This window comes from Lontra canadensis, unplaced genomic scaffold (genome assembly GCF_010015895.1).
Source record: "Lontra canadensis isolate GAN:19392208 unplaced genomic scaffold, GSC_riverotter_1.0 scaffold78, whole genome shotgun sequence".
In the NCBI taxonomy this organism is placed as follows: Eukaryota; Metazoa; Chordata; class Mammalia; order Carnivora; family Mustelidae; genus Lontra; species Lontra canadensis.
Genome location: NW_022631072.1, coordinates 5,528,019 through 5,543,001, shown reverse-complemented (window position 1 = coordinate 5,543,001; position 14,983 = coordinate 5,528,019). Strand labels below are relative to the sequence as shown.

Genomic DNA, 14,983 nt, shown 5'->3' with positions numbered 1-14,983 from the left:
ACTTAACCAACTGAGCCACTCAGGCATCCCCAAAAAAAAACATTTTAACTCTTCGCTTTAACCTTTACTGATTTACTGATTACCAGAAAGGACACTGGCTGTACTAAATAATGAACTTCCTTATGAAGTATTTAAGAACTGGATTTGTTTTGTCTTCTGGAATCCTCTTCCCTCTTCTCTCTCCTTCCCTGACTCCTACTTATCCTTTAGGTCTTTGCTTAAGCACCACTTCCTTAAGGTCTCCTCGCGTGAGACCCCAGTTGAAATTAGGTCCTTTAAGTATACTTTGTCATATCGTTTTTCATAATTTGTAGGTACTTTGCTATTTATGTGAATGGTATTTGGTTAATGTGTGTGTCCCACATCACACTATAAGCTCCAGTAGCCGTGTCTGTTTTGGTTACTGCTGTATAACTACAGTGTCTCTAGTAACAGTGTGGCGATAATAGAAACTCAGTAAATGTTAAATGAAAATGCTGCTATTTGAGCTTCTAATTAGAGGCTTTGCTAAATTATGAGGTATGTACCTGCAGGCAGGAGGTGAGAGAATGGGAAGGAAAGGTGGATCAACTTGTGATGTTACCATAAAGTAATGGGCCTTTGTTTTACCTTGTCTGTAATAATAGGGCAGGGTGGGCTCAAGATTCTTTTAATATTTCATCTTTTGATTCCATTCAGCAGTGGTGATGGATTATATAAGCTCATTTGAATTGGATATGTGACAGATAACTCCCCAAAAGAATATTTGAGATGTTCCAAATAAACATATCAGAAATGCTTGCCAACTTATAGCTATTAGAAACAAACATATCTAATCAATATACAGTTTATAAATTAGTAATTGTCTTGTCTCGGTTTCCTAATTGAAACATAAAGACAAAATAAAATACAGTTATTAAATTTTTTGATACTCATCTTAATATTTTTCATCCTTCATCTTGTTGCATCTTACAGAGCAAATCAGGGTTCCATAAAATAAAAGGAGAAGACAGATGGGATGAGTGGGCAGAAGCTAATATGACAGCTCATTTAGTTTCTTCTATTTGTTTTCATGCTGAATCTTTAAAAAATATTTTTATACCAAGTATAATATATAGTTTATTAATAGTTATAAGTAGTTCTGATAAATTGGCCAATTGTATTAGACAGTTACTGTTACTTGGCTAACAATAACAGGTATAATAAAATGAAAATTTAGTGGGAAGACATCCATTGAAAATAAATCATTATTGAACACAGAAGCATCTTGTATTTTGAGGTATTTAACCTGAATACAGTATTATTCTTAGATATTTTACTACCTTTTTTATGATAGCTAAGTTTTTTTTAAGATTTTATTTATTGATTTGACAGAGACATCGAGAGAGGGAATACAAGCAGGGAGAATGGGAGAGGGAGAAGCAGGCTTCCCGCTGAGCAGGAAGCCCTATGGGGACCAAAGACAGAAGCTTAACGCCTGAGCCACCCAGGTACCCCTGATAGTAGTTCAGCTTTTGAAACTACTCAACTTGTGTATGTTAAGTAGCTCATTACCTTAGAAGAAAACCTGTTCTGTTGTTAGGCTTTTGGAGGTGGAATGAAATAGTAGAAAGAACGTGGGTTTTGGAGTCAGGGAAGCTTTTGTTTGAATCGAGTTCCATGCCATATTAGATGTGAGCAAGCAACTTCTCTGAAACCCTGGCTTCTTTTCTGTAAAACAGAGTTAAACAAATCCCCTAGGATTCTTGTAAGGATGTAATGAAGTATCGTATCTTAATTGCAGCGTTTGGCATAAAGTAGGACCTTAATTATTAATTCCTTCATGTAATTATTATGAAAATTGTTGCAAGTTACTGAGCACTTAATTGTAAGCCAGGTACTGTTGTAGGTACTTCAGGTGCAGTAGCTCCATCCTCATCACATCCTGTGAGGTGAGCAAGTTCCGCTGTTACCTTCATTTTAAACTTCTCTGCAGTGATACTGAGTAAAGCCGATTATTCTCTTACCACCTTTTCAAATATTATTTGTAAGACCATTATTTGAAGACTATTATTCTGTTTAGCTTTGTTAAGCATATATTTTCACATGACATTGTCTTAACCTTTAACTAGATGCATGCTTTTAATTACTATTTTTTAATCAGTATAGCCCTTAAAAATGTGGAGTGTAGAAATGAATACAGTGGCGATGTAGGCTGACCAGCAACAGAGTTTACAGATTGATATTGATACATTCTCAGTGTCCTGGTAGGTGGATTTGCATTGGTTCTTCTAGCCACCAATTAGCAGCCCTTCTTAAACTCAGGTGGCTAACTCCATTTATAAAGAGCTTCTAGGTGAGCACTTCATTTCTCTCCGTTGTAAAGCTTTACACTCACTCTTACTACTTTCCACTTTAACTTTGGTTTGTCTCTCCCGGATTGTGTACTCTGGGGATTTTATAAGCATGTCTTCTGTGTCTTTATCTTATAAACAGTCAGAATCAATATAGGGTCAAAAGCAGAATTCCAAGGCACATCCCCTAAAGATTTCTTTCATTTAGGTTGATATAGACCAGTAAACTTACCAACTACACTAATATCCAACTCACACTCAAACAACGTATTTGCAAAAATAGCATAAAAAAACATCTTGAATACTGTTCTGGCCAGAATACACTTTTTTCCCCTGGCTTTGCTAATTGTGTGAACTTGGGCAAGTACTTTAATTTCTAAGATTGTTTTTTTCAACTATAAAATAGGTTGTTGCGTATGGGATGTTGCATCCCACATATGGGATGTTTAGAACAGTGCCTTACAGATAGTTGGAACTCAGTGACTGTAAGTTATTATTATTCTTCGTTCCTGCATCTAAGAAGTCTAGTAATCAATCTTTTCCAAGATGTAAATGCAGTGGATTTGGCCTTACTCTGTTTGAATTCATGCTGTCATCTAGAGATTACTTTATTTTCTAAGTTTCAGAAACCACTCATTTTCATAATCTATTCTCACATTTGACTGAAGATTAATATTAAATTTATATGTCTGTGATTTCTGGAATCCACTTCTCCACTCCTGCAGCTCGTAAAATTTGAAGTACATCGGACCAATATCCAGGCCCTGATTATTTCTTTCTGAGCTCTTTCTCCAAGATTATGAGAGTCAGCTTTGTGATTACACTTGCTGATTGCTTTAGAAGCATAGAATGAATTGCATCTGGAACCAAAGACTTGCACTCATATAAAGTTGTTTTAGTCTCTCGTTCACCAGGCTTGGGTTTCAGTTCTCATTGCTCTTCTACAGTTTTAGTTTAAAAACTGAGAGAAGATAAGCAAAATACAAGTTGAGCAATTTTGCCTTTTCTGTGCGCTCTCTCAACCCTAACAACATCTTCTCTGAGCAGTGATTCTCTCAGTTCCTTGTTCTCTTTGACAAATAGTATGTTATTGTGGAGACAGCACTTGGTAAGAAAGTATGAAACTTGGGTCCTAATTCCCACTCTGCCTCTTCTTTTTTTTTTTTTTTTAATTTTATTTATTTTTGTGTGTGAGAGAGAGAGAGACCCCATGAGTTGGGTGGGGTGTGGGGGTGGGGGAGGTTGAGCAGGGAGCTCAATGTGGAACTCCATCCCAGGACCTCGGACCATGACCTGAGCCAAAGACAGACACTTAATCGACTGAGCCACCCAGGCGCTCCCCCGACTCCACTTCTTAATACCCATGTGATGCTGGGCACATTACTTTATATGCTTGTGCTTCTGTTTTTTCATCTGCAGAAATATTTGTCTCCAAAGAGATATGCATGAGGTAAAGTATGTAAAATATTTATAAGATGTTAAGTGCTGTACCATATAAGGTGGAATGATATTTATTTGAATGTAGTTATAAAAGCTTTTGTTACCTTAAGCAGCTTTTTCTAAGCCTCAGTTTTTCCTGAGCTTTCAAATTCCTGTTACCCTATCTGTATGTTTTTGCTCTTCTTTGCGGATTCTGCAGCCACATTGGGTGCTTCCCTCTTTTTCATCATTGGAATTGTGTAAAATTTAGATCCCTTGTGAGCCATTTCACTTAGGTCATAGGGGTCATACATACCTTTTGTTTTTGAACTGTCCTGTTGTAAACTGTGATACATTTGTAACTGAGCCTAGTGCTCTCTCTTTTTTTACTTTTAGAAACCCTTTATAATATGATCACTTTCTCCTGTGATCCTGTCATACGTCATTCACATTATAACTGTGCATAGAATGTTCCTTCTGCTTTCTTAGCTTCTGAAAGAAATCTGTCAACAAAGCAAGTCAGCAATCATATTTTGGCAGAATTAGACTTTTTGATATAAAAAAAGAATACTTTTGACATGTCTTTATTAGGACAGTATTATACATCTTTCATATGGCTGAATGGTGTGTGCTTTATTTTTATGATGGTGTCCATTTTAACCTTCTTTTAGATCCTCCTATTTTTCTTTGTTTTTGTCCTAACTCAGTTGTATATTTGTGGAATAAAAGTGTTTGACCTTTAGGTTTCAGGTAGTAGTGAGGAGTGCCAGGGACTTGGTGGTGGTGGTGGTGGTGGAGGAGGTGGTGGTGAGCAGGAGGCTCTCCCTAAAATTATACCTCTCTCAAAAAATGTCTCTGATAACTAGGCCCCCCTAAAATGGCTACTCATTAGGATGTCTTGGTGTATTACAAACATACAAGCAAAACTTATAATTTAAAAAAAATACAGGGATTCTTGCATTTTTAAAATAATGTCAAATGAGTATAAAATATTAAGAGTGTTTTTAAAATTCCTTCCAGGCTGACTACATTTCAGAAAGCATCAACTTTTCTCAGTGGACCTATTCATCAAGTGAAATATGCCTGTACTGTTTTAAAAAGCTTTGTGCTTCATCATGGAAAAATTTGCCCCCCCAAAAATGAAAGTAAAGACATTTGAGAAGGTGATTTAAGGTGTGGACATTTGGAAAAGTATCCCATCAAATCAGTAAGCCTCAAGATAAGGGTTAAATAGATTAAGCCTAACCACTTATTTTTTAAATCAGGAGGATTTCATCTTAATAGAAAAACAACTTTTATTCGATATGTATTTTCTGAAATCAAGAGAGAGAGACAAGAGTAGACTTAAAAGAAAATAAGTGAAGATGGTTAGTAAAGAAGCAATGTCAACTCTTTTCTGCTGAGGATAATTCAGTGATGTTAAATCCTTTGCAAATCCCTAGTTGTGGTCCTAAAGACAAGACTCTTTTTTGATGGGACTGATACTAAAGGAAGTCAGACCTTTTGTGTATTCAACTCACAGTTGTAGAAGTTGCAGTCACTGGCATGAGTGGCTTAAAAGAAGAAATAAAGAAGTGTTCAGTTAAATCCAAAAGTACAGTCATTTTTTTACTGCTGTGATTTTAAAAACCTCTTCATAACCACTGAAAAAGAATTGACAACTATTTTAAAAGATTAAAGAAAGGCAGATGTCTGCAAACAATTCTCCTCCTTCAGCCCAGAAATCTGTATTACCTGCAACACTTCCTGCTGTGCTTCCAGCTCCTTCTCCGTGTTCAAGTCCAAAAACAGGACTCTCTGCCCGACTCTCTAATGGAAGCTTCAGTGCGCCATCACTCACCAACTCCAGAGGCTCAGAGCATACAATTTCATTTCTGCTGCAAATTGGCCTTACACGGGAGAGCGTTACCATCGAAGCCCAGGAACTATCTTTATCTGCTGTCAAGGATCTCGTGTGCTCCATTGTTTATCAGAAGGTACTGTGCATGCTATTTATGTCAATAATTTTTCTAATTAATATTGTCTCTAATGCTTTTCTATAAATTATACATGCAACAGTGAGTTAACATATATGGATCAATTGTTTATATCCTAATTTGGGTCATTTTGGAAGAATGCTAATAGACTAGAAGCCTAAAGTCTGAAATTTCAGATTCTAACAACTGGAGCCTTTATCCTAACTTTAAAATACTGCCTATTTAGTTTTTCTTTTAAGAGCAGGAAAATCCTTATAAAATCAGGAGGACTTCAGAAATCTCATTTGGTTTTAGAGAAAACAGGACGCAGAGGGTGCAAGGCATCCAGGTGGCTTACCAAAAGGATGGAACACAGCTGTGGCTGAGTCCCAGGTCCACATCTGTTTTTCCTAGGTGCCCTGCATTCTACCCTTTTTTTTTTGTACCTTCTTCCTTCCCTTTAGGTCTTGATTTCACCTATACTACCGTTTAATACGAGAATACCACTCTCTCTTGCTTAAAAAATAGGTAAACAAGTTTTACTATATGACAATACATAAAAACTTGAAATTGAGGCTGGTTTTATTTTGTTTCCCTTCTGCATACCTCCTGCCCTATACTTTACCATTTTTTAAGGAACCTTAGCTAAATGTCTTTAAAAATTTTGATTTGCTGGATAAGTGGATATGTTCTCTATTTTTTCATAGAACTATATGGTTAAGTAGTAAGAATTGGTTACATTTTGTTTTTAATGGACTGAGTGTATGTTTCAAATTTGTTTGGAACAAATTCGTGTACTTTTTATTTTAAAAATCGTATCAGGTGAGATTAATACATTTGTATTCAGGCTTCTCATTGTACTGTTTATGTTTTAATTTCTTATGCTTTATATGATTTGTTATTATCTTCTGATGTAGAAGTAATTAATGGTCTAAAAATGCTGTGCGGTTTGTAGAAACAGCCCATGCCTTGTGTGTGGTAACAGTAACTTGTCTACTGAAATGTGGTTTAAAGATTCAGTTTCCTTTTGTAGATCGTAGAACCATCTGGGTGTCTTTAAGTATTTTTGCTTTTATTTTCCCTTGCACTAAACGTTACAGAGGTTTTTCACAAATATATTGGTAACTAGCTATTTAATTTAAAGATAAGAATTTATCTTAACTACAGTTTGTAACTTGAATGTTTCCTTTTCATTTGAGCCCATAGAAATTTATAACTAATGTTTTGGTAGAATCTGTATTATTGTTTTCAGTCTTCTAAAATTTCATTTCGTTCTTATGTTCATACAGAGGCATACTGATTTCTAAGGGGGTTATTTTAGAATTTGTTACTTCATCTTTAATGTAGATGTGAGATGTGGGTCAGATGGGTAAACTCTTAGGAGACTGGATTAAACATCGTAATCCATGAAAAAATACAGAAAAAATACAGTGATACCAAGGAAATAAGACAGCCAAAAAAATCAATCAGTGTAAACTTTATATAGATGTAAAATAGAATTATTGATTATAGAGCTAGCCAGCATAAAATGAGTATCATAGTAAACTGAATTTAAATCAACATTAGAGTGAAATGGGGATGTATTTGGCAAAAATACATAGTCTGTATAGGCATAAGCGTATTACACATTCCTTTTGATGTTTGCTGGGATCCTAGCTGTTGTTTAAGTGTAGTGTAAAAGAGTTTTAAGCTTGAAACTATGTCAGCTGTATTTATTGACTTTATAACTTTGCACAAGTGATTTGACTTCTTTGGATTATAGTTTGCGAATCTATCAGATGATTGAGTTGGGATGATTTCTGGTTGTAATTCCAGCAATGAGATTCTGAATAATTTAATCTGAATTTGGGTCTTCACTGCTAGAGACAGATAAAGGAGAAAGAAGTTTCAAGGGATGACCTGTTTCAGGCCGAATCAGAGAATTCTTAAGGGAACCGTCTCAGATCCTAAGATTTTCTAGAGATGTTTCATGGATCGCTAACTCATCTGGTGTTTGGAAAAACCAAGTCAGAAGTTCTTTTGCTTTTTACCTTCCCTCTTGTCTTGGGCACTTGCTCACCAGTCTTCCATTTTACACCTGTACAACTCCAGGTTTACTGTCAGGACTCTTACGGGCACACCTGTTTTTCTTTTTCTTTCTTTTTTTTTTTAAAGATTTTATTTATTTGACACAGAGAGAGAGATCACAAGTAGGCAGAGAGAGAGAGGGGAGGAAGCAGGCTCCCTGAGGAGCAGAGAGCCTGACATGGGGCTCGATCCCAGGACCCTGGGATCATGACCTGAGCCGAAGGCAGAGGATTTAACCCACTGAGCCACCCAGGCGCCCCCACACCTGCTTTTCTTGTATCTATTCTTAGTAACTACATCTACCTGAACCTGCTAAAAGGGCATTGGTTAAATTTTAGGAAATAGGTTAAATAGGTGTCTCTTCCCTCAAAAAACTTATAGTCTACTAAAGGAAACCTATTCATCAGAGTAAAACATTTAAGTAGAAAGTGAAGTTAAAGAGTGCTCCTTAGGTTGATAAAGGATGTAGAAGACCTCAAACAGAAGTCTCCTTTCCTCATCCTGGTCCTGGGCCAATACTGCTCTGCATTCTGTTACTATGGTTACACTTTTTTTTTTTTTTTTTTTTTTAGATTTTCCTATTAATGAAGTCATAGTATATAGTTTTTTGTTGCTGAGTACTTTCCATTGTATGGATATACTGTACTTTGTTTATTCAATCATCTGTTGATATTAGAATTTTTTCTAATTTGGGAGCATTATAAATAGAATTGCTCTGAATATTCTCATTCAGATCTCGATTATAGATACATGTTTTCATTTCCTTGGGGTACATATGTGGAAGTAAGATGGCCATATCCTTAACAACACTTGGTATTTCCAGTCTTTTTAATTTGTCTGTTCCTGGTTGGTGTGTAGTAATATCTCCATGTGGTTTTAATTTGCATTTTCCTAATGATGAATGAGATTGGTTATCTGTCCATGAGCTTATTTGCCAAGTTCTTTAACATCTTAGATACAGGTTCTTACCAGATATAAAATGTAGATATTTTCTTCCAGTCTGTGGTTTCTCTTCATCTGTTCTCTCTTTTTTTAAGAGAACTCTTTTATTAATCTAAATAATAATCTAAATAGTAATCATTTTAAAGGCTACTGTTCAGTCATCTTGATGCATAAAGTTTATAACCAGTTTCTTATTTTGGTCATTTACATTGTTTCTAATTTTCTTCCAGTTTTATGGAGATATAACACTTATAAATTTGTATTAGTTTAAGGTATACAACATAATGATTTGATATGTGTATATTTTGCAGAATGATAACTACAATAAATGTAGTTAACTTCTATCACCTCGCACAGTTAATTCTTTTCTCGTGATGAGAACTTCTAAGGTCTACTCCCCTAGCAGCTTTCAAGTATACAGTAAAGAATTGTTAACTATAGGCACCATGCCATACATTACATTGCCAGAATTTATTTATCTTATAACTGGAGGTTGGTACCCTTTCACTACCTTCCTGCCCTCTGCCTCTGGTAACCACCAGTCAGTTTTCTGTCTTTGTGAGTTAAGTTATAGGAGTTTTCACATATAAGTAAGATCATACAGTAGTTGTCTTGCTCTGCTTGACTTACTTCACTTAACATAATGCTTTCAGGGTCCATCCGTGCTGCTGCAAATGGTAGATTTCCTTCTTTTTGTGGCTGAATAATACTCCATTTTATATATATATACACCACAATTTCTTTATTCATTCACCCTTAGGTGGACATTTGGTTCTTTCCATGTCTTGGCAACAGTAAATAATGATGCATTGACCTGGAATGCAAATATCTCTTAGAGGTAGTGATTTCATTTTCTTCAGAAGTGGCAATCCTGGATCATATGGTAGTTCTATATTTAATTTTTTTGAGGAATGTCCATATTCTTTTTTTTTTTTTTTTTTGGTCCATACTGTGTTCTATAGTGGCTGCACAAATTTAGACTCTCACCAGCAGCGCATAAGAGTTCCCTTTCCTCCACATTCTCACCAACACTTTTTATCTCATGCCAGTCTGACAGCCAGGAGGTGACTGTGATTTTAATTTGCATTTTCCTGATGATTAGTGATGTTGAGGACCTTTTATGTGCCTGTTGGCTACCTGTATGTCTTCTTTGGGGGAATGTCTATTCAGTTCTGCCCATCTTTAAATGGGATTGTTTGTTGTTGTTGCCATTGAGTTATAGGAGTTCTTTTGGGGTATTTATCAGACACACGATTTGCAAATACTTTTTCCCCCTTCTGTAGTTGCCTTTTCATTTTGTCAATGGTTTTCTTGGCTGAGGAGAAGCTTTATAGTTTGATGTAGTCCTGCTTGTTTATTTTTGCTTTTGTTGTCTTTGCTTTTGGTGTCAAATGCAAAGACTCATTGCCAAGAATGATGTCAAGGAATTTATCCTTTATGTTTTTTTCTAAGAGTTTTTTGGCTTCAGGTCCTACATTCAAGTGTTAAGTCCATTTTGAGTTGATTTTTGTGTGCGGTGTAAAATAGGCATTCAGTTACATTCTTTTGCATTTGGCTGTCCCAGTTCTCCCAGCGCCATTTACAGAAAAGACTATTCTTTCCATTGTGTATTCTTGATTTCTTTATCATAAATTCATTGGCCATATATGCATAGGTCTATTTCTAGGCTCTCTGTTCTGTTCCATTGATTTTATATGTCCATTCTTATGCCAATACCATACTGTTTTGATTACTATAGCTCTAAAGTATAGTTTGAAATCAAGAAATGTAAATGCCTCCAGCTTTGTTTTTCTTTCTCAAAGATTGCTTTGGCTATTCAGGATCTTTTGTGGCTTTGTATAATTTTTAATATTCTTTTTTCTATTTCTGTGAAAAATGCCATTGGAAAATTTGGGGTAGTATGGACATTTTAATAATAACCTTCCAGTCCATGAACATAGAATATTTTTCCATTTACTTGCATCTTCTTCAGTTTCTTTCATTAAAGTCTTACAGATATAATGTTTAGTGTGTAGATCTTTCACCTTCTTGGTTAAATTTATTTATAGGTATTTTCTTCTTTTTGATGCAATTATACATGGGATTGTTAATTTCTCTTTCTGATACTAACTTAGTAGTATATAAAAAGGGAACTGATTATTGTATATTGATTTTGTATCTGACAACTTTACTGAATTTGTTCATTAATTCTAACAAAATTTTTTGTTGGAGTGTTTCATGTCATCTACAAACATAGACAATTTTACTTCTTCCTTTCTGATTTAGATGTCTTTTATTTCTTTTTCTTGCCTAATTGTTCTGGCTAGGACTTCCAGTACTATATTGAATAAAAGTAGCAAGAATGACATCTTTGTCTTATTCCTGATCTTAGGTTTTTCCACTGAGTATGATGTTAGCTGTGGGCTTGTCGTATACAGCCCCTGTTATGTTAAGGCATGTTTCCTCTATACTTCACTTCATTTAGAGTTTTTGTCATGAATTGATGTTGAATTTTGTCAAATGCTTTTTTAAAAATTTTAATTTAATTTTATTTTTTTCAGTGTTCCAGAATTCATTGTTTATGCGCCACACCCAGTGCTCCATGCAATACTCGCCCTCCTTATTACCCACCACCAGGCTTACCCAGTCCCCATTCCCCCTCCCCTCCAAAACTCTCAGTTTGTTTCTCAGAGTCCACAGTCTCTTATGGTTTGTCTCCCCTTCCAATTTCCCCCAACTCACTTCTCTCTCCATCTCCCCACATCCTCTGTGTTATTCCTCACATTCCACAAGTAAGTGAAACCATATGATAATTGGCTCTCTCTGCTTGACTTATTTCACTTAGCATAATCTCTTCCAGTCCCATCCATGTTGATACAAAAGTTGGGTAATCATCCTTTCTGATGGAGGCGTAATACTCCATTGTATATATGGACCATATCTTTATCCATTCGTCTGTTGAAGGGCATGTTGGTTCTTTCCACAGTTTGGTGACTGTAGCCATTGCTGCTATGAACATTGGAGTACAGACGGCCCTTCTTTTCACTACATCTGTATCTTTGCGGTAAATAGTAGTGCAATTAGAAGGTCATAGGGTAGCTCTATTTTTAATTTCTTAAGGAATCTCCGCACTGTTTTCCAAAGTGGCTGCCCCAACTTGCATTCCTACCAGCAGTGTAAGAGGGTTTCCCTTTCTCCACATTCTCTCCAACACTTGTTGTTTACTTGCTTGATGATTTTCGCCATTCTAACTGGTGTAAGGTGGTATCTCAATGTGGTTTTGATTTGAATCTTCATGATGGCTAATGATGATGAACATTTTTTCATATGTCTGTTAGCCATTTGTATGTCTTCTTTGGAGAAGTGTCTGTTCATGTCTTCTGCCCATTTTTTGACGTGATTATCTGTTTTGTGTGTGTTGAGTTTGAGGATTTCTTTTTAATGCTTGTTATGCATCTGTTGAGATGACCATATAATTTTTATCCTTTATTTTGTTAATGTGGTATATCACATTTATTGATTCACAGATGTTGAATTATCCTTGCATTCCTGGAATAAATCCCACTTGGTCATGGTGTATGATGCTTTTAAAGTGTTGTTGAATTCAGTTTGCTAATATTTGTTGAGAATATTTGCATCTAGTTCATCAAGAATGTTGAGCTATAATTTTTTTTTCCATATAGTGTCATTATCTGTCTTTGGTATCAGGGTAATGCTGGCCTCATGAACTTGGAAATGTTCCTTCCTCTTATATGGTTTGGAAGAGTTTGAGAATGATTGGTATTAATTCTTTAAATGTTTGGTAGAATTTGCCAGTGAAGTCATCTGGGTCTTTTTGTTTGTTTGTTGGGAGGATTTTGATTACCAATTCAACGTTTTTTACTATGAATTCATCTATTAATATTTACTACTTGTTCATGACTCAGGCTTGGTAGGTTGTTCTAGAAATTTATCCATTTTTTCCAAGTGTCCAATTTGTTGGTGTATAATTGTTTATAGTAGTCTTTCATGTTCCTTTGTATTTATGTGGTATCACAGTGTCACCTCTTTGATTTGTAATTTTATTTGAGTCCTCTCTTTTTTCTTTAAACTAAAGGTTTGTCTGTTTTGCTTATTTTTTTTAAAAAAACCAGCTCTTAGTTTCATTGAACTTTTCTGTTGTTTTTTTAGTCTCTAATTTATTTTTACTATGATCTTTGTTACTTCTTTATTACTTCTTTCCTAATTAAGCTAACTTTGGGCTTAGTTTGTTATTTTTGTAGTCCCTTGAGGTGTAAAGTTAGGTTATTTGAAAGCTTTTTTCTTTTCTTTTAAGATTTTATTTTTTTGTTTGACAGAGAGAGACACAGTGAGAGAGGGAACACAAGCAGGGGGAGTAAAAGAGGGAGAAGCAGACTTCCTGCTGATGAGGAGCCCAATGTAGGGCTTGATCCCAGGACCCTGGGATCATGAACTGAGCTGAAAGCAGATGCTTAATGACTGAGCCACCTGGCCCCCTGAGTTCTTTTTTATAATGTAGGTGTTTACTGCTATGAACTTCTCTCTCAGAACTTCTGCTGCATCCCATAAGTTTTGATATATGTATTTTCATTTTCATTTGTCTCAAAGTATTTTTTTATTCTCTTTTGATCTCACCTTGACTAGTTGTACAATTGCATTTTGTTTAATGTCCACATATATGTGAATTTTCCAAGTTTCTTTTGATTTGTTTTTGTAGTTGATTTCTAGTTTCATACCATTGTCATGGGAAAAGATGTTTAATATGATTTCAGTCTTCTTAAATTAGTTAAGACTTATTTTGTGGCCTAACATGATCTCTCCTGGAGAATGTTCCATGTTTGCTTGAGAAGAATATGTATTCTGTGGGCACCTGGGTGGCTCAGTGGCTTAAAGCCTCTGCCTTCGGCTCAGGTCATGATCCCAAGGTCCTGGGATCAAACGCCACATCGGGCTCTCTGCTCAGCAGGGAGCCTGCTTCCTCCTCTCTCTCTGCCTGCCTCTCTGTCTACTTGTGATCTCTATCAAATAAATAAAATCTTAAAAAATATATATGTATTCTGCTGCTTTTGGATGGAATTTTACAGTAGATCTCAGTTAAGTGTCTGGTCTAATGTATAGTTTAACTTCAGTGTTCCTTTTTTATTTTCTGTCTGGATGACCTATCCATTGTTGAAAGTGCGTTACTAAAGTTCCCTATTATTATTGTGTAGCTGTCTGTTTCTTCTCGAATCCTTTAATATTGGCTTTATATACTTTATATATTTAGGTGCCCCTGTGTTGAGTGCATAAAGATTTACAAATATTATATCCTCTTGTTGGATTGATTCCTTTATCATTATATAATGACCTTGTCTCTTACTACAGTCTTTGGCTTAAAGTCTATTTTGTCCGATCTAAGTTAGTAATATACCTTTCATTATAATATACTATATTCTTTTAACAGTATCATTTGGAGAGCCAAAATTTCTAATTTTAATGAAGTACAATTAATTTTTTCCTTTATGGATAGTGCTTTTGTATCTAAAAAATATTTGCCTGAATGAAAGATTTTTGTCCCCTGTTTTCTTCTGGAAGTTTCATAATTTTAGCTTTTACCTTTATATCTATAATCCATATGTTAGTTCTGCGGGACTACCACAGCTGGCTGGCTTAAGCAATAGAAATTTTTCTGACAGTTTTTGAGGCTAGCCATCTATAATTGAGATCTCAGTAGGGTTTGTTCCTTCTGAGGGCTATGAGTAAGAATTTGTTTCATGCCTTTCTCCCAGCTTCTAATGGCCTCAGGCATTCCTTAGCTTACAGATAGTATTCTGCCTGTGTCTTCATATTGACTTCCCTCTATAAATGACTCTGTTGACAAATCCCCCCCCCCCCCCGCTTTTTTAAAAGATGCTATCTATTTATTTGAGAGAGAATGAGTGAGAGAGAGCATGAGAGAGGAGAAGGTCAGAGGGTGAAGCAGACTCCCCAAGGAGCTGGGAGCCTGATGCAGGAATTGATCCTGGAAGTCCAGGATCATGACCTGAGCCGAAGGCACTCGCTCAACCAACTGAGCCACCCAGGAGCCCAAATTTCCCCTTTTTGTAAGGACACAGTCCTATTGGGTTAGGACCCTCCTTAATGACTTCATCCTAACTGGATCATCTATCTACAAAAACCTTTTTTCCAAAGGTCACATTCACAGGTACTGGGGGTTAGGATTTTAACACCTTTTGGAGGAACACAGTTCAACTCGTAACAATCCATTTCAAAATAATTTTTGTGTGTTCTGTGAGATAAAGGTTGAGCTTTATTTTTTTGCATTGGACA

General features: G+C 35.8%; 1 protein-coding gene across 1 annotated transcript in view; it reads left to right on the top strand.

Moving 5' to 3' along the window:
• Positions 1 to 14,983, top strand: part of PRKD3 (protein kinase D3) — an 80,804-nt gene that overhangs the window by 3,450 nt on the left and 62,371 nt on the right. The window contains exon 2 of the mRNA XM_032881908.1: positions 4,752 to 5,707. Coding sequence (XP_032737799.1) covers positions 5,420 to 5,707 — 288 coding nt within the window. The 5' untranslated portion in view covers positions 4,752 to 5,419. The remainder of the gene's footprint in view (positions 1 to 4,751; positions 5,708 to 14,983) is intronic.